Source organism: Cucurbitaria berberidis (genome assembly GCF_010015615.1).
Source record: "Cucurbitaria berberidis CBS 394.84 unplaced genomic scaffold K460scaffold_5, whole genome shotgun sequence".
Taxonomy (NCBI): domain Eukaryota; kingdom Fungi; phylum Ascomycota; class Dothideomycetes; order Pleosporales; family Cucurbitariaceae; genus Cucurbitaria; species Cucurbitaria berberidis.
Window position 1 is genome coordinate 2,927,601 of NW_024468939.1, and position 17,794 is coordinate 2,945,394.

At 51.3% G+C, this 17,794-nt stretch overlaps 7 protein-coding genes across 7 annotated transcripts; 4 read left to right on the top strand and 3 right to left on the bottom strand.

Annotated features, from left to right (window-relative positions):
* Positions 1–525: 525 nt before the first annotated feature.
* Positions 526–1,645, bottom strand: K460DRAFT_370416 (superoxide dismutase copper chaperone-like protein). Its single transcript, XM_040934160.1, has 5 exons — positions 1,494–1,645; positions 1,303–1,437; positions 889–1,250; positions 777–840; positions 526–692 (listed from the first exon to the last, which is right to left on the bottom strand). Exons 1-5 carry the CDS (start codon positions 1,585–1,587, stop codon positions 613–615), a joined length of 735 nt encoding a protein of 244 aa, XP_040785013.1. The 5' UTR covers positions 1,588–1,645; the 3' UTR covers positions 526–612.
* On the top strand, positions 1,630–2,859 carry K460DRAFT_346310 (50S ribosomal protein-like protein L13). Its single transcript, XM_040931304.1, has 2 exons — positions 1,630–1,924; positions 2,037–2,859. Exons 1-2 carry the CDS (start codon positions 1,904–1,906, stop codon positions 2,538–2,540), a joined length of 525 nt encoding a protein of 174 aa, XP_040785014.1. The 5' UTR covers positions 1,630–1,903; the 3' UTR covers positions 2,541–2,859.
* K460DRAFT_370419 (RCC1/BLIP-II) lies at positions 2,800–5,032 on the bottom strand. The gene is made up of 2 exons (XM_040934161.1): positions 4,807–5,032; positions 2,800–4,755 (listed from the first exon to the last, which is right to left on the bottom strand). Exons 1-2 carry the CDS (start codon positions 5,006–5,008, stop codon positions 3,191–3,193), a joined length of 1,767 nt encoding a protein of 588 aa, XP_040785015.1. The 5' UTR covers positions 5,009–5,032; the 3' UTR covers positions 2,800–3,190.
* A 150-nt stretch (positions 5,033–5,182) lies between these two features.
* On the top strand, positions 5,183–7,783 carry K460DRAFT_420362 (ser/Thr protein phosphatase-like protein family). The gene is made up of 2 exons (XM_040938074.1): positions 5,183–5,598; positions 5,760–7,783. The coding sequence occupies exons 1-2, from the start codon at positions 5,405–5,407 to the stop codon at positions 7,453–7,455; spliced, it is 1,890 nt and encodes a 629-aa protein (XP_040785016.1). The 5' UTR covers positions 5,183–5,404; the 3' UTR covers positions 7,456–7,783.
* On the bottom strand, positions 7,566–8,422 carry K460DRAFT_370421 (DNA-directed RNA polymerases N/8 kDa subunit superfamily). The gene is made up of 4 exons (XM_040934162.1): positions 8,291–8,422; positions 8,178–8,236; positions 7,938–8,024; positions 7,566–7,822 (listed from the first exon to the last, which is right to left on the bottom strand). The coding sequence occupies exons 1-4, from the start codon at positions 8,324–8,326 to the stop codon at positions 7,771–7,773; spliced, it is 234 nt and encodes a 77-aa protein (XP_040785017.1). The 5' UTR covers positions 8,327–8,422; the 3' UTR covers positions 7,566–7,770.
* Positions 8,423–8,532: 110 nt separating this feature from the next.
* Positions 8,533–12,086, top strand: K460DRAFT_320521 (WD40 repeat-like protein). The gene is made up of 2 exons (XM_040930449.1): positions 8,533–9,953; positions 10,003–12,086. Exons 1-2 carry the CDS (start codon positions 8,600–8,602, stop codon positions 11,787–11,789), a joined length of 3,141 nt encoding a protein of 1,046 aa, XP_040785018.1. The 5' UTR covers positions 8,533–8,599; the 3' UTR covers positions 11,790–12,086.
* A 4,271-nt stretch (positions 12,087–16,357) lies between these two features.
* K460DRAFT_370425 (uncharacterized protein) lies at positions 16,358–17,713 on the top strand. Its single transcript, XM_040934163.1, has 2 exons — positions 16,358–16,572; positions 16,631–17,713. The coding sequence occupies exon 2, from the start codon at positions 16,661–16,663 to the stop codon at positions 17,405–17,407; it is 747 nt and encodes a 248-aa protein (XP_040785019.1). The 5' UTR covers positions 16,358–16,572; positions 16,631–16,660; the 3' UTR covers positions 17,408–17,713.
* The last annotated feature ends 81 nt before the right edge of the window (positions 17,714–17,794 follow it).

The following is a 17,794-nucleotide window of genomic DNA, read 5'->3' on the forward strand; positions in this document are numbered from 1 at the left end:
AATTCGGCGGGCGGTTGCAGCACTTACCCAGTCACCCAGGTGGGGAGGCCAAATCTGAGGTCCAGCGCGTCTGAGGACAACCCTTGGCTGGCACCGGGCCTCTGGGCGCTGATTGGCCGCCTGCATCGTGAATCCGACATCCACGGCGCTTGGAGGCTCTCCCAGGCCTGTCAACCTAGCCTCTTCCCAGCATGACACCACCACTGCCATCCCATATCACAGTGCACTAACGGCGCTTTCCAACGGCGCTTCCAAGACCACCGCTTCGTAAGCCTGCCATCACAGCGAATGCTGCCAGCGTAGCAGCGCGGCGACCCTCGCAAGTCGCCTCTTACGATAATGGACTGACGGCGTTTGAGGTCTGTTACATGGCAATCTTGCAACTTGAGACAGCCACGTGACGGGTGCTCTTCCTAGCCACTCATCCTGTCGCCTTGGGCTTCTAGGCATGAACGCATAACCTCACCAGGCTTCGCGACTCCGTCTTCGCGCAGTGTTAGTTTCGGCCTAGATTACAACGTGCCTGCGTTATCACCTGGCCACCGAATACAGCAGTTGGATGGCATTTCATTCTTCTTGGAGAGCTTCATCTATCTTGGCATATCATAGTGCTCATAGCATACCACGGTCCCGCTGTTCCTCTCTCTCCTGCCACACTGTCTTTCCAGAGCACGAGCACACGGTTTTGTCATCTTCAGGCGAGCAGTCGTTAGCAGCTGTGCGCACGAAAAAGGAAAGCGAGAGGATAGATGAAGGATAAGAGAAGAGCCACTCACTGTCCCAGACGCCAGCGCTGCGTGCAATGACGCCCACTAGCGTATCCGGATCATTCTTATCGAACTGCTAGGGTATTAGTTCCGATCAAGCACGGATATCAGTTCTGCATACCTTTCCATCCTGTTCTCTTGCAACCACTATGCTGCGGCCGATCATCTCCCAGATCTGAATAGGTTTGTCAAGGAAGACAGCACCATCGCCCCCCTTCCCTACTTCGACTGTGCCAAAGATGCCTCGAGAAGGTTTGCTCTCTTTTTTTGCGGTCAAAGCTTCCCAGATGCCACCAGTAGATTCAGGACCCTCAGATATGTCTCCAGATTCTCGAACTGTGGCATGGTAGGTTCCAGGAGATAGTCCTCTTATACTCAGATCGACGACCGTGATACCGGGAGCAACTTCGACCATGCGCGCCAATCCGCGTACCTTGTTCTCTACATGAGAAGCGTGCGATTCTAGGATACATACTGCTGCACCTACCGCTCAAGTCAATACGACATGAACAAGTTCTATCCTCATTGAACTTACTTTCGGACTTTCCACTTCCACGTAGAATAGCATCACGGCCCGTAGCTTGTATAGCTTCTACAATAGCCGAAGGTGCAACTGTGCCTTCAACCGAGACTAGTTGATGTTCCAAGTTGGCAGTGATTTTGTTGATGCCTGCGTTCGGTCAGAAGCCGAATGACGTGCGTGGACATGACTGATCGTGCTCGTACCACTCAATTGATGTAGCGAGCCTTCAATGTCCTTAACACATGATTGGCAGGTCATGGGCACCGCGAAGGTAGTTTCAAATGCTGGGACTGTCATCGTTCAAGTTGTGTATTCGCGCTGAGATTTTCAATATGGTGGGGAGGTGTTTTCGTAGAGTCTCACGTATTCACCTTCTACTCGCTTTGAAATCCATCGGTCCGCGCCGAATCCACGCCGACCATAGCGACACGTGATCACGAGCACCTGGAAATTGTTCGATGGCTTGGCATATCGAACTTCGACTTCACGATAGGCTATTGCGGACGACAGCGACCACGTCCATTCATTCCGTCGTCGACTACAGGTTCGGAGGCCATTCTAAACTATCGAAAGAGTTAAAGGATTGAGACTTGGGCCATTGCCCTGACACATCATGTCGCAAGTCGTAGGGAAGGTACGTTACTGTCGGACCTCCGCATCTTCAGATGCCCACAACCAAAGCTAGTAGCTCTTTCGCTACAGTCTTTCCGTTCAGAGAGAATCAATTTTAACAACTGTTCACATAGACGCGCCTCGCCTACGCCCGCTCATGGCACCTAGTCGACATCGGCTCCGACCCGCGCGCCCTCGGCCGCGTCGCCTCCTCAATAGCCCTCGCCCTAATGGGCAAACATAAACCCATTTTCGACCCATCGACCGACTGCGGCGACTACGTAGTCGCCATTGACTGCACCAATCTGCACACCACCGGCAAAAAGCGCTTCCAGAAACTCTACCGCACACATACCACCCGCCCAGGATCACTAAAGGAGCTGAGCATGGACAGAATGATCGCAAAGTGGGGAGGCGGAGAAGTGCTGAGGAAGGCGGTGAGCGGTATGCTGCCGAAGAATCGGTTAAGGAAGGGGAGGTTGGCGAGATTGAAGACGTTTGAGGGAAGAGCGCATCCTTATAAAGAGAATTTGATTCGAGTCGAGAATGGAGGTGGGCAGAGCATATTGGAGCATGAGGCCGTGCAAAGGACGTTCGCAGACGCGAAAGCAGCTGTAAAGGAAGCACCAGCATCATGACGGGACGAGAGGGTCATTTAAGAACATGTGGAATAGAAAGCTTGTAAACCAGGGCTTGTAAGATGTATGTAGATCTACGAGCGACATCACATGGCATATGGAGTTCAGCCGTCAATATGCTCTTTGTAGCATACCAGCAATGTCATTTGAATCTTTTACAATATAGACCAGCGAGGACAACTTGCCCTTCAACAGTCCTCTACGGGAATGTGTACTAGATGACTCTGGAGACACTAAACACGCAAACGCACGACTTATAAGGGAGATGGAAAAGCATAGCATTCTACTATTACAAGTAATCCATGAAATCACGGCTGAGCCATCCTCCGAACCATCCTAGGCTGCTTGTGGCAGCCAACCAGCGCCTCATGCCTATGCCTATCTATGCATGTGCCCAGCCGTATCGTGATGATTGATGGATCTCATATCCATCAGTGCCGAAAGGAATGTCCGCTATACAAAACCACCTTTAAAAGCCATCAACGCCATGCTCATGTATGCTCTCGGAAACCTTCGGGGGAATGAAAACGCGTAGATTAGATGTCCAAAATGTAGAAATGTGCAATCTAGTGCCGGAAGTTGCATTGGAGACAATCTTCCGGGGTGGAACTATGGCTCGAAGCCCGCTCTATCCAGGGATCCCGCTTGCCTTATTCCTTCTTCGATGCTAGGACACTGTACTGGCCACCACAGCCAGCCCAGGTGAGCTTCGTCTCCCGTACAGCGGTGTTGTCGATCATCGTTGGAACGTCGATGTCGTCGTCAGTACCCTGGCCAGTCTGGTAATTCGCTGAGAAACCCCAAGAGTAGGCTTTACCATTCTTGTCGATGACGATGGTATGATCGGGACCACATGCGCCAGCAACGATATTCTTCAGGTTTGGAATAGGAGTGGGCTGAACCAGAATCTTCGGCTTGCCGTTGTTTTTCAAGACCTTGTCCTCGTCGGTCTCAGCGTTGAGCTGGTCCGCGGGAAGACCGGTTTGCGAGCCATCGCATCGACCCCATACGAGGACTTGTCCGTCCTTGGTGATGGCGATGTTGTGATGCGAACCACCAGCAAGCGACTCGACATTCTTACCCTCTAAACTTTGGATGATTCGGGGCGTCAGGACGCTGGCATCATCTGCGCCAGCGTTATCGGTATAACCCGTCTCACAGTAGTTGTTCACGCCCCAAGCCCAGATATGCCCGTCCTCTGCGATTGCTAGGCCATGGTAGTCACCGGAAGCGATCGAGACTATGCGCTGGCTCGGGCGCTTGAAGGTGGAGTCGTGGAAGCCAACGCGATTCGGTTGTAGAGATTCGGTAAGAGTTCGCTCGGTGACACGGCGACCAAGTTGGTTCTGCTGGCCATTGCCCCAAGCAAAAACGTGTCGGTCCTTGTCCAGCGCGAAGATATGGTTTGTGCCACATACAATTTGGGTGACCTTGGTCACACCATCAATGTAGACTGGAAATTTGGCAGTATGACTGCCACGCTCAAAGCCGAGAATGCCTTCGTTCTTGCGGAAAGTTCCCCAACCGTAGATAGCACCTTCGGTAGTCAGCGCGAAAGAGCAACTATCACCCGCCGCAATGTCAACAAAAATTGTGTCTTCGGGAAAGTATTCGGAGGGGACAGCTGTCGGTGTCGATTCGAGGTCGTTCAGGCCGCCAGTCTCGTCCTCTGAGTCAGAATCAGAATCATCTGCGTCTAAATCCCGCATCTTGACGTCGGCGTTCGATGTGTCGCGTCCAAGTGCGCCATTGTCATTGACGCCCCATGTCAGGATCCTATTATCCTTCGTCAACGCGACGACGTGCATACCACCCGTAGCGACCCTAACGACGTTCTGGTTTGTCAGGGCCTCGTTGTAGCGCGGTCGCTTCACGTCGATGGCCTTCTTCGTCGCGCCGAAGCCAAGCTCACCGGAGCTACCTTCGCCGAAAACAAAGACTTTCAGCGGCTCCGTGTATCGGATCGCGTTGATCTCAGTCTTCTTTCCGCGCACTCGTCGAGGTCCCTTGGGCTGTGGTTTTGAGGGATCCTTTACAGACTTGGCGGCCTTTGGTGCAGCCTTTGGCCGCTCAACCTTCGCCTTCTTGACTGCCTGCTCAGGTTCAGCTTCAGGTTCGCTCTCGTCATCCTTTTTGCGCTTCGTCGTCTTCTTTGGCGCAGGTTCAGGCGCAGGAGCGGGTGTTTCGGCCTTCTTTGCGCGGCTTCGTCCAGCAGCTGGAGGCTTGTCAGCGCGAGTTCGCGTTCGTCGAGACGCGTTAACTTTACGTTTTTGTGTGGGCTCTTCAGTTATACCGTTGGTAATGTGCGTGTCGTCTGTCTTCTTCGCGCCTCTTCGTGCAAGGCCTGGTTTCTTTAGCGATGGCTTCGAAGCTGTCGATGGCTGTGACGTACCGGTGCCGTTCACTTTGACTTCTTTCGTCTCGACAGGCTTAGCGCTCGCAGCGCGGGAACTTGCAGCTCGAGCCATTGTTGTCGATGCAAATTGGATGAGTTGCGCACGAGAGCGTCAAGTTGATATTGTAATGAGGTGGTTGGTGTGTTGTGGTGTGGAATTTATTTTGTCACGCTATTTCTGTAGAGCTCGAGCGGACCTGGACTCGCAGCATACGCTAAGCCTCACAGGGTCCAGGTCGATGCAGCAGCAGTCATTCATCGCAAGTACCATACTGCTTGATTGGCTGTTTACCACCTATCAACCATTGTCCTTTCATCGCTGTCAAGTCTCGATTTTGCATCGCCTTTTGCTCCTTTCATACCGCCCACCGGCTCACATTAGTCATATTTGAGGCAGCTTCCAGGCACTGTTTAGGCACCTAGATGGTCGCATAAACAACATCAAGAGCCTGGAGCAGGGGAATCGATTATGGTGAACATGGCTTTCCACACGTTGGAGACATCCGTCATTCTCTTTGCGTTTACCCTTCTTCGAGGGGCGTCCTGCATCCAGCCGGAGGCGCCTTCTCCCATAGCTGCACCCTTGCGTGAGCTACCCTGGGCCCAACTGAACTTTCTGCACACAACCGATATCCATGGCTGGTGGGGGGGACACCTTCAGGAGTAAGTAGATTCTTTCTGTAGTATTTTGAACAAAGAGTGGACTAAGGCCTGGAGCTGCTAAAGATACCCATGCTACAGTTTGGTTACTTGTGTCCCTATCAATGTGACCTTACCATTCAGGGCACTAGCAGTCTCAATTTCACAGCTCTAACACCTATCAGAGCCTCTTTCTCGGCCGACTGGGGAGACTACGTCTCCTTCGCCAAACATCTCCGCGATAAAGCAGATGCAGATGGCTCTGACCTCCTTCTCATTGACACAGGAGACCGCGTAGAAGGAAACGCAATCTACGACTCGTCAAAGCCCCGAGGGAAGTTCACTTATGAGATCGCTAAGGAACAGTCAATCGATCTGATTAGTTCTGGCAACCACGAGCTCTACAAAGCAAACACTGCTGAAGGCGAATTCTTCCACACGGTTCCTGACTTTAAAGGAAATTATCTAGCCTCCAACTTGGACATCTACAATCCAGTGAGCGGGAAGCTGGAGCCACTAGCACCGCGTTTCAAGAAGTTCACCACGAAGAATCAAGGTATTCGAATCTTGGCTTTTGGCTTTATCTTCGATTTCACAGGTAATGCAAACAACACCGTTGTGCAAAGAGTTGAAGATACGGTTAAAGAGGAATGGTTCAAGGAATCTCTTAAAGACAAGGATCTCGACCTGATCATCGTGTTCGGCCACGTTGATATCCGCTCTAACGAATATAAACTACTGTTCTCCAATATTCGGTCCTCGCAACGGGATACGCCAATACAATTCTTCGGTGGACACTCGCATATTAGGGACTACAAGATCTTCGACAGCAAGTCCGTGGCGCTAGAAAGTGGTCGGTATATGGAAACGCTAGGTTTCATGTCGATTGATGGACTGAGTACTGGTGGTACGAAAAAGCACGCACCCGTGTCCCAAAAGTCGAAGATTGCCTTCTCTCGTCGGTATATTGATAATAACTTGTACTCTCTGCGCCATCACAGCAATAAAGATGAAAAGACCTTCCCGACTGACCATGGAGAGAATGTCTCCAAAGCAATCGGCGATGCTAGGAAGTCGCTCGGCCTTGGTGAGCGATATGGTTGCGCGCCACAGGATTACTGGGTCAGTCGCCGACCGTATCCACACAGGGAGAGCATATTCACCTGGATCGAGAATCAACTCCTCCCGCAGTCCATCGGAAAGTCTAAGAGGATCAAGAATGGAGGTAAAGCGCTGGTCATCACCAATACAGGCGCTATTCGTTTTGATATCTTCAAAGGCGCATTCACCAAGGATACAAAGTTTCTTATCTCGCCGTTTACTAGCGGGATCCGTTATGTCAAGGATGTGCCGTACAAAGCAGCTAGCCAGGTCCTGAAGCTGCTCAATAATGAGGGGCCAATCATGCTCGAACTGATGGAAAATAACGCGTTTTTGCAGCCCCCAGAGGTCTTCGCGGCACGATACCGTCCTCATATATTCTCCTCTCCAGATCGTATATACTCCACGCCCTTTGAAAAGCATGCACAAGCTCCCATGGCCGCCGACGAAGAGCCTAAACCATTCCCCGGTTATACAACACAAGATGACGCTGGCGAAGACGGAGATGATACAGTGCACGAGCGGATCGAGTTCTACAATGTGCCGAACTGTATCCAGTCGACAGTAGGCTTTCAGCAAAACGATTTCTATGAGCCTGACACTGTTGACTTGATGTACAACGAGTTCATCCAGCAGTGGATATTGCTTGCGTTGGAATATGTAGGACATAACTACACTTCAGATGACACGGAGTCGTTCGCACATGGGAAGAGTTTTACTGATATCATGACGGACTGGGTTGAAGAACACTGGAGCACGAAGGAGGAGACATGTCTTTAGTGATGTGGCGTCGTATAACTCTAGATCGATCGTTGCACCTTCGTAAATATGTGCTTTACCCTTGTGTATTAGCGTTAAGGTTCCTCATTCACGGCAAAATCTGACAAGTTGAACGGTTCAAAGGATCTCATTTCTCTCTAATCTCAAAGGGACATGACAATGAGGGCTTTCCATTCCATTCATAGTCCGGTAGACAACTGGAAACCGCACCGAAAATGTCCGAACCATGACGCCGCGCAAATGCCCTAAAAACTCCGTTGTCGCCCTCCATATCCATCATTGTCCCCTTCATCCTATCATGCCTTACTAGCCAAGCTACCGGCCCCCTCGTGCAGCCCTCGCTTGCTCCCGTTCACTTGCGTTGTACCTAAATTATGCCGTTAGCCCCTGGCCGGGACATTGAGGGTCGACCCATCTGAACCTGAACAGAACGCTTGCGCGCCTCTGCTTGCTGCTCGGCTCGATCGCCGTTGGGAACGTACTTGAGGAGTTTCTCGATCAGATCGACGTGAGTGAGGATCATGCGTCGGCAACAGTAGCGTGAGAGACCGATGGCGTCGAGTGCGTCACTAAATCACATGTCTTGCTCAGTATATGGACATTTGGGTGGACCTGAGGAGCAGAGAGGGTGAGAGCAGGTGGGATCGTGATTTGGAGATACAGCGCTTCGCGGCGCACGTGTGAGGTCTGGTAGGATGTTGTTGCGGGAAAGGACAGCTTACACTTCCTCTGTTCCTTCACTAAGCAGGGCCATGTATTTCTCCCAAAGGTCGCCGGTGACCTGTAGTCTTGTTAGTATGCGCGGGCTTTGAGCTTTGAGCAGGAGAAATAGTACCTTGCCGCATGAGAAGCAACGGATAGGAACAATCATCTTGAGACTTCTGAATGTACAGGTAACTTGCAAAGAGCCCCGCGACCGAGTTGATCAAGTTGTGTGGGCGGGAGCAGAGGTGTGTGAGTGATATTGTTTGAAGCTCGCGATGCGCTCAAAGAAAGTTGCGCGCTAAGACCCGCGGGCGGTGAAAAGCATGGGCCACTCGAAATAACTTTTTCGAACTTTGGGTTGCGGAGCACGCTGTAACTCCACACTTGCGCTCAGCTGGAATTCTTCGACAATATAACCTTCGGCGACGAAACATAAAAAATGGCGGATACTACGCCTCCGCTAAAGAGGAAGGCAGAGGAAGCGCCTGCCAAGAAGAGATCGAAGAAGAGGAGACCAGCGGAGAAGGCAGGACAGCCTACTGGGGCTACAGACGCTCAGTCTACACCAAGATCGCATTCTACGCCTATATTGAAGAATGCGTCGGAATTAAACTCAAATGTCGTCCAAACAAACGGCGTGAGCAAGGAGCAGCGAAAGAAGGATAAGAAGAGCGGTACAATCGTGAACGAGGAGCTCAAAGATGGAGGCAAGCAAGTGGAGGACAGTGAGGTGCAAAGCACGCCAGCTCGACGTATTTCGCAACCGCAACAGTCGGACAGGTCAAAGCAGAAAAAGGAGAAGAAGGACAGTAATCCAGAAAACAAAGCGGACTCAACAGAACTTGTAAAAGTTGCGATGACAGAATTGGACAGGCTACTAGGGTCAAGCCCTACTCAGGCGAAGAAGCCAAAGCCCAAGACTCTGGCAAAGTGGACCATGTCACCAGCTCAGGGTGGATGGTTCCTACCTGCGGACCCCGTCTTTTCTCGCGATGAGAAGTTCGTCATCCTCGCGAACCTCAGGTCCCTCCAGATTTATGAGACCGAAACGTCTACCCTCGCCAATGTGCTTTCTATAGGCAGCACCGGAGTGCTTACAGCCTATGCGCTCTCGCCTACGAAGCCAAACCAAGTATACGTCGCCGACTCGACTGGCCTCATTACGTTGTGGGATTGGGTAGACGGGTCAAAGATCGGACGATGGGATATCGGAGCTACGGTTCGGACTATGACCGTGATCACCCGACCCGAGTCCAACGAAGATCTCATATATTGCTATGAGCATGGAAAGAGTCATGTCATCAACGTCCACGCGCTTCGCACCAAAGCTCAGGGATCAAAGACGGATCTCAAGCGTGTACTGAAGGCAAGCTCTTCAATAAGTGGGATACAAGTCCTCTTGCAGGGCAAGTATGTCGTCGTCGCATGCACCGATTCTATTATGATCGCCAAGCGCCTAAGGCTCAATAAGACGGCTGTGCAAGACTTCGAATACATCTGGCGAGAATTGAAATTCTCTAAGCGTATCACCACTTTCAACGCGTATCTTCGCGACTCAGAGCAAACTGGCAAGGGAAAGAAGTCGGCACAAGATCAAAGGGATGTTCTAGACATCGCGGTTGGAGATGAGGCGGGCGTGATCCTCCTATTCGAAGACATCTTGACAACTTTCGCTGCGATTGAGAGCACCCAGAAAGGCAACAAAAGCAATTCAGACGATGCTGAGAGTCTCAGACCAAAGAGGCTCCATTGGCACAGAGACGCAGTGGGCGCAGTCAAGTGGTCGCTTGATGGTAAGCAGCGTATCCTCATCTTCTATACTTCAACACTAACATAGTCCAGGTAATTACCTTGTCTCGGGAGGCGACGAGACTGTCCTCACTATCTGGCAACTTGCCACAGGAAAGCCACAACATCTACCTCATCTTACTGCAGCTATCGAGAATGTTGTAGTGTCTCCTTCAGGCTCTGCTTATGCTGTGACACTTGCGAATAACTCCGTCATCGTACTGTCGACGACTGAACTGGAAGCCAAAACAAACATTGTCGGTATCCAATCACGCCGAGTGGACTACGAGTTGTTTCCCAAGGATTCGAATTCGAGTAAAGCTTTGTTTGATATCTATCGCTCGGTGCCAATGGCCGTCAATCCAAAATCACCAGGTGAAGTACTGTTCTCAGTACCCTCATCGCAATGGCGTCAAAGAACTGTGGGCCTTCGACCGGAACCGTATCTACAGACATTCGACTTGGCAAACCACCGTGCGAAGTCCCGACAAGCCCTGACGCGCAACAATGCGACCGATGTAAATATGGCACCCGAAGGAGGCCGTATCATCGAGCCGAGCGTGCAACTCCTACAAGTCAGTCATGATGGTGAATGGCTCGCCACAGTGGATGAATGGGTACCACCACAAGCTGATACTGGATATCTCAACGAAGGTATCACTGAGTTCAACGACGAGGAACGTCTACACCGCCGCGAGGTGTATCTCAAGATTTGGCAGTGGGATGAGCAGAATCAACAGTGGAAGCTTGGAGCCCGAATCGATGCCCCACACTTCTTCGAGGACGTTTGTGGAAACGGAAGGGTGTTTGACCTCGTTGCTGATCCCTCAGCTGCTGGCTTTGCGACCATTGGTGAGGATCGTGTCGTTCGGATCTGGAGGCCCAAGACCCGGCTACGCGATGGGATTGTGGTCCGTGGAGCGGAGGAAGGGGGGCTGGTCACTTGGTCGCTTGACCGTTCCATCGAGATCAGCGATAAGCTTGATGTTCTTGAGGGATCGCAACAGTCCCTCGTGCCACGCACTTCGCGACTAGCCTTTTCCGCGGATGGCTCGATAATTGCTGCTGCTATCTCTTGGCCGTCAGAGTCAGACCCTGGAGTCACTCATCTTATCGACACTAACACCGCAACTATTCGACGATCAATGACTGAGATTGATGTCACCGCGCTTTCTGGTCTTGGAATTGTAGGCCGCCATCTGGTCGTCATTGCGGATACTATTACTGTGTGGGACATGGTAGTGGACCAGCTTGTCTATAGTGTCTCCGTCGTCCCCTTTGGTATCGACCGCTTTGAGCGAATCCCCCTCGTACGTTTCGCCATCAATGAGGCAGATGGTACGTTCTGCGTAGCACTACCCCAGTTCGAGAGGAACGAGTCTTCCAATTCCCGATTGCAGAAGACATCGTCCAAAGTCTTGATTTTCGATCCTGAGTCTCGAGAAGCTTTATGGTCGCACACGGCTCCATACATTACATTAGCACTCGTGTCACAGAAGGGCGAACGAGGATATATCGCGCTAGACTCCAAGTCGTGTATCAAGACCATAAGCCCGCGCACTGGCGCACTACAGCTGCCTACTCCGCCACCCGAAGGAAATGATAAGCTACAGCGCACAATGTACACGGGAGAGGATGAGGGTGAAGAAAAGTCCGAAAACGGCATACTGAAGCCCTTGGTATTGGAGGACCTCTCACAAGACATCCAGGAAGGTGGATCCTTCCTCAACCAGCAGGATCTACAAGATGTGCTCGACAACGGATCTGTGCCACCTCCGCCTCAGGGGCTGTTCAGTGCTGTCTTGGCATTAGTGGGCAGGGCGTCAAAGGCTGCTGCGTAGAAGCTATTGCGATATATACCTAGGGATTAGTGTAAATTTAGATAAGCAAGCCACGTTCATACCTCATTTTCCGAGGCCTTAGACCCGTTTCGTGCCGACATACATTTTCGCATTTACAGGTTGAGATGTACAGTACAGGTTAAAAGACGAGGAACGCAGGATGGCTCATATTCATGCGCTTGAGTCACTCAACGTGTTGTCATGAGGTTGTCAGAGTTGTAATACACCGACTAAACTTTAGACTAGCAAAAATCACGGGGAATGTGATCTTCTACTCCTACTCTTGATACACTTTGTTTGCAGAATGAGAATCTTAAAATATAAGGACGTGGATGCAAACAGTCTTATACGACGCACTTACATAAGTGGAATAAAGCACATCTAAAAATTCTGCAGCCCTCATCCACTACCATCTCCAACATACCCCTTCTTCTTATTCACCGTCCATGAGACAAAAAATCGCAAAAAGAATGTGAGTCTTGCCCATTCGCGGAATCGCTAATTGAGTGTTAGTTGTGAGTCTCGAACTCGGGGTTTTACTGGGTGTACTAACAACCGCGGATCTTCGCATGTCGGTTATAAGTACGAGTGCGACGCTGTACCACTAAGCCAAACGGGCATTATCTTGAATTGATGACGTTTTAGAATCCTGATCGTTTATATTTGCAACGAAAGAATAGGAATAGGGCGCGTTAATATGGAAATGTATCCATGGCAAGGCTGAGACTTTAGTGGTCTTACCCCGCAGCTGTAGTGGGGTGGATTAACTCTGGCTGCAATGTGGTTGGCGCTCATGGGTCGATAAGCGAGGCGGAATTGAACCTGGAAGTGTGTCCTCGACTCTCGAGCTTAGTTGATACAACAGCTGCTCGACGCATGGTGTTTGTTGCTAAGAAAGTTGTATGTCTTTGGGCAATTTGTAGTGTATTTGCGTCTAGTCGCCATTATAGCTAGTACTGGGACACAAGCAGAGCCGTAACTCCACCACGCTTGGGGCAGTAAGTCTCGCGAACATATTCCAGCTTACAGTGACAGTAGGAATAAACGTAACGATTATTCAAAGGGCTAGCTAGCCGCACGATTACCAGAGTACTCGACCTGTTTATTCAATTCGCGGAGAACAGTAGCCCTTCTAGTCCAAAACGACTCTAGAAACCGGTTCAACCTCACGCTACATCAGCTCGCACCACATCATGATCAAGTATCTGACTATGGTAGGATATAGCTCCTATTCCGATGGCCTTGCGCCTGTGGTAAATGAGTCAACTAGCGTTATTAAAGGGTGTAGCTAATCGAGCGGTGTGAGCATGAGCGGTGATAGAGTAGAGTTTCGGCCAGAGAGTACTATGCCTACGCCCGGTACTTGGACGGGAACAGGATGTAAGAAGGACATACCAGCCCTTCGTGAATAGACCGGAAGTAAAAGATCTTTAAGATCTCTTACGTGCGGATGATCGTTGCCTTGTCAAGAGGTGTGGTAAGCGGTTGTCGATCAGCGGGAAGCGGATATAAGCATGGGCTATTAACCCCACAAGGTCCGTTCGAGAAAGATCATCAACGACACGATCAACACGTCACGTCTAGTTGAGTTTCAAACTCTGATCTATTTGGGCTGTTAATAATGTTGATACTAGTGATTGAAGTAATGTTATTGTGGCGTTGCTAATGACGTAGCTACGGTCACCAAGCACGCTGGACGCTCCGTCAGGAATTGGGAGTGTGAAGATTCTCCGTCCATGGGTATCATGTCGCTGGGTGCTTTCCCATGTTTTCCTATGCTTTTCCGTTATTCCCATTCGGGTAATGATAAAACCTACCAATTCTGCAAGGCATATGCACATGAAAAAGGCTTGAGGGGTGTATCCTGCCGAGTCTTCACTATGCAGCGGCAGCGCCATGGAATATGCAAGGACGGTTAGAAACGGTTCCTTCTGGTGCGATACATAGAAGCTCTCGAACAAGCTAGTTTGCGCCTGCAGCAGGGCAGTAAATTTGCGAGCATGCGGATGATACTCTTGGTAAGGAACGTACTGTTACCAAGCAGTGTATGGCTTTTCCTAGCTTCCCTAATGCAAACCAGTTCGCCGATACTTCGCGGCCAAGCTTGTTAAGCTTTAAAGCTAGTTGCAAGTCAGAACTCTTTTGTCATGATGGCGTCGGCCAGTGGACGCAAAGAGTGACGTGGTAATCAAGATGTTGAATAGCTTGTCGACGCAGAGGACTAATGGCTATGAGGTGGTGCTTAGTGATGCACGTCTATGCTCGGTTATCTGATGAGTAAAGACTGGCAAGGGAGCAGAAGGATCAGTAGGTCCTTTTGGGTAAGGGTGACTTTTACTTCCACGGGGATTGGTGGAAACCCGTCGTCGAGTTGAGATGCGTCGAGGATGCCGTGGAGATGTCGGGTAGCATAGGGCTGCATACGTTCTGGGGTTTAGTCAGTGGACTGTCGAAGCAGTGGGTCTTCTAGAAAACTACTCAAGCGGGAAACGAGTGTCTTTGAGTGAAAACGCGGTTCGGTTCTCATTGTACCGTCAATATAACGAGAGCTCCCCATTTGGTAGTAGCATAGTGATGCGTGGTGTTGAGGACGTGCATACGCGCATAACGTTACGGTATCAGGGGCTGAGCCATCGTTTGTGGAGGCGCGTCGAACGCCAACCCCCACCAACGTCTTCGCGATGTTCGTACTGCGTGCGTACGCGACTGGAGTGCGCCTTGGAGATGCGGTTGTATTCGCGGTCAACTCGTCCTCCCCGGCATCCTGCGGCTGTTCATATTTTGCAATCTCGTATGCGTCGACTCATTCTTTCTCATGCAATGTAGAATTGGGCTACACTGCTGCACCCGTGCGCGTCTAGCAGGACCGCAATTCCTCGGCGTTCGCGAGCTCCATTTCAGCCTCGCACAGCTCCAGCGGTGAGATAAAAAATGGTACCCAAGCGATGGGTACGTGTCATAGGCATATTCCCGCCCATGCTGCTGTACGACGCCTTTGCGACGCGAGGAATGGGACGGTAGGGCTGTGTGAGCAGGGGTGAATGCACGCTAAGTGAGGATCCGGTATGCGAAGCGAGCTAATGTACTAACTGCTTTGGACATGGTCTGCTTCAGGATGGCAGCGCTAGACGGGAGGGTAACGGGTGCTACAGTGCCTGTTCAGTGCCCTGTGAGTCTTTTAGGGCGTGTCATGTCAGGGTCCCAAATAGAAGTAGATTAGAAATTTGGAAACTACATGAAGGGGTTGACAAATCCTCAAGGCTGATGATGGCTGCAAGATGCGGGGTATAACAGACACTGAAGCTTTGTAGTGAGTGGCCGACTGCGGAGCGTTTCAGCCTACCCTTTCGTTACAGATGCAATCTCCAATCTCTGCGCACGCAAGCAGATCGCATAGGGCGTGGGAGAATGGGCATGGGATTTTAGCGGTGGCTGCATGTGACTCTTCCAGCGAACAGGGGGGGGTTAGCGGCTTTGTCAGATGGGATTCCTCAGCGAGGTTGACAAAGCCAGCACCCTCGACCAATGATGGGCGTCAAGGAGCGGGGAGGAGATGGTGCGTTTGTAATCGGGGAGTCAGAGGGTTCCAAGGCGCCCTTTTCCCTGAGGAATGATGTGCGGCATGGGGTAATTTGTGATCACTCATTTTCCATGACGCCGGGACGACACTGGATGACAGGCCCGCGTGGACTGGGACAGGTGTCGCTGATATTCGCGGACGAAAGCTTTCCAGGACGCCGAGACGCCGTTTTGCGACGCGCGCTAGGCATCGCGACCAAGGTTCGTCCGAGGTGGTAACTTTTGCATCAACGCATCCGGTCAAGCGAAGCGAAAGGAGCCACACTTTGTTTGCGACGGTTGGTCCGACCCGCCGAGTGTGCTGTCGTGTAGTGAAGAATTGAGCTGTACTGTGCTGTGCTATGGCTCTCTCAGCCTTGCACAACCAGCATGACTTCGTATGAGCCAGCAGTAGGGTCGCATTCCACGCCCATTGTAGGCATGCATACAAGTCGGTAAGCACAGGGGACGACACGCTTGAAAGCCACAGATGGAGCATCGGGTTGACCGCTCTGCTCGTTGACGGACCCGTGGCTTGGACTTGGCCTGCTGAGCCTGAGGCTTACGACAGCGCATCCCATCCTAGATCAATAGGCAGCCAGGCACTAGGTATCAATCTCCCACCCACCAGCGCGCGCCCTTGCTGAACAGCGCACGCACGCAAACAGTCAGTATGGCGGAAAAGCTGGAAACTATGATACCATGTTGCAAGCAAAACAGTGATGCCATGATCCAACATGCTTTCGTGGGTTACTAAAACCCGACATTGCGCCGTCTTGCTGCAGCCTTGATAGGTAATCCATGTGTGAACCATGGCTTTTCTGTAGCTCCGTCCATTCTCCGTGCCGATGCGGCCGAAAAGTCTCTGGCGTGGGGCCCGCGGACAGTCAGCTCTAGTGCAGCCCGCACAACCCCTGCTGCACTGCTTGTGAATCATAGCTCACCGCTCGGCCAAGAGCGGTGGAAACAGCGGCATCTCGGAATTTATTGGCGTTAAGCTTCGTGGTCATCCTCCGAGCGCCAGCCAACATAAGAAACACGCTGGCCCACTCTTCACAGGGCACCACACACAGCTTTACATCGAGAACACACAGACAACAACCAAGTACTCAAACTTACTTACTCGAAAGCTACCCACCATCACAACAACTATCCATTACATTGACTTCTCGGCCAACCTGCACGCTCGGATCACCTTCCACCCATTGGCTACTACTGCATCCAGGTTCGTGAAGCCTCGTCTTTGCCTCCAGTCATCAACCAAACTGACTCACAATTTTTAGGCATTTATATTTCTGCCTAACACCACAAAGATGCCTTCCTCATCACATCTCCGCATACAAACTGCCTTTGAACCCGTCTCGGCTGAGACTGCCCGCTCCCACTTTGTCTCTTCACCACCACAGAAGAAGCAAAAGATGTCTTTGACCCAAACCTACTACATCGCCGCCTCCGCCCGCTCCAAGCTGGGCAAGGAGGCCTGCCGGGCTGACCACGACCTCCGCCTCCTTGTTGGTCACGCAAATCTCCTCGACAGCCTCATGGTCGAGCTTCAAGATGCTGAACGCCAGCAAGAAGCCTGGTTCAACCAGACCATGGCCAAGGCCTCCAAGGCTGAGGAACCTCGACACATCCAGTGGGCCGACAGCATTGCTGAAGAGGCCGAGGACTACTCTGATTCCGACTCTGATTCCGAGTGCGAGGACGACTTCGACATGGTCACACTGCCCCGCCGCATTACCCAAGCACCAGTTCAGATCACCACTATGGAGATTGAGGAGGATGACGAGGAGGAATTCTACGACGACATGGAGGACGATTCAGAACTTGCCCTCACCCGGGTACCCTCGCAATCACAATCACCACCGGAGCTCGTTTACGAAGAAGACTCGGACGACGAGTCGCCTCTCGCTTCGCCTCCACAGTCGACTCTCAACTTCTCCGACAAAGAAGCCATGCTCACCACATCCTACTACAACGCAAAGTCGCAATCACAATATCTAGAAGACGACCATCCGCTGTTCATGGATACGACTGCTCCGCTCATCTCAAGTTATTAGGCCAGCACACGAATCTGTTCCGACCTTTTGATTTTTGATCACCATCTTAGCGAGCGAGTCCTTTTCAGCATGGCGCATTTGGGAGCATTATACCTCATACTTTTATTGTTATTATTTATTGGCGCAAACCGCAGCGCGGTCAACGGGAATTACGAAGAGCACTCGACAGCAACTCTACTCAGGGAACGGGATACGAAGAAGGAGACACGGGAATTTGGACATTTGGACCAGCGGTTTGAGCTCTCCCACTTCTTTGGTTGAGACTCCCGCCTTAGCTAGGAAATCAAATATCATCATTACACCCAATAAGCAATTCCTCTTTACTTCATGTGATGCCTTGCTATCGCTGCACGCTGCATACTAATCTAGAGACAAGGGTCACAAGCA

Coding starts and splice junctions, on each gene's coding strand:
- K460DRAFT_370416 (XM_040934160.1), bottom strand. CDS start 1,587: ATGACAGTCCCAGCATTTGAAACTACCTTCGCGGTGCCCATGACCTGC. Junction 1,438..1,493: donor CTCGCTACATCAATTGAGTG/GTACGAGCACGA, acceptor GACCGAACGCAG/GCATCAACAAAATCACTGCC. Junction 693..776: donor CAGCGCTGGCGTCTGGGACA/GTGAGTGGCTCT, acceptor GCTCGCCTGAAG/ATGACAAAACCGTGTGCTCG.
- K460DRAFT_346310 (XM_040931304.1), top strand. CDS start 1,904: ATGTCGCAAGTCGTAGGGAAG. Junction 1,925..2,036: donor TGTCGCAAGTCGTAGGGAAG/GTACGTTACTGT, acceptor CTGTTCACATAG/ACGCGCCTCGCCTACGCCCG.
- K460DRAFT_370419 (XM_040934161.1), bottom strand. CDS start 5,008: ATGGCTCGAGCTGCAAGTTCCCGCGCTGCGAGCGCTAAGCCTGTCGAG. Junction 4,756..4,806: donor TGAAGAGCCCACACAAAAAC/GTAAAGTTAACG, acceptor ACAAGCCTCCAG/CTGCTGGACGAAGCCGCGCA.
- K460DRAFT_420362 (XM_040938074.1), top strand. CDS start 5,405: ATGGTGAACATGGCTTTCCACACGTTGGAGACATCCGTCATTCTCTTT. Junction 5,599..5,759: donor TGGGGGGGACACCTTCAGGA/GTAAGTAGATTC, acceptor AACACCTATCAG/AGCCTCTTTCTCGGCCGACT.
- K460DRAFT_370421 (XM_040934162.1), bottom strand. CDS start 8,326: ATGATTGTTCCTATCCGTTGCTTCTCATGCGGCAAG. Junction 8,025..8,177: donor AGTGAAGGAACAGAGGAAGT/GTAAGCTGTCCT, acceptor CATGTGATTTAG/TGACGCACTCGACGCCATCG. Junction 7,823..7,937: donor CTGATCGAGAAACTCCTCAA/GTACGTTCCCAA, acceptor GGCATAATTTAG/GTACAACGCAAGTGAACGGG.
- K460DRAFT_320521 (XM_040930449.1), top strand. CDS start 8,600: ATGGCGGATACTACGCCTCCGCTAAAGAGGAAGGCAGAGGAAGCGCCT. Junction 9,954..10,002: donor AGTCAAGTGGTCGCTTGATG/GTAAGCAGCGTA, acceptor AACATAGTCCAG/GTAATTACCTTGTCTCGGGA.
- K460DRAFT_370425 (XM_040934163.1), top strand. CDS start 16,661: ATGCCTTCCTCATCACATCTCCGCATACAAACTGCCTTTGAACCCGTC.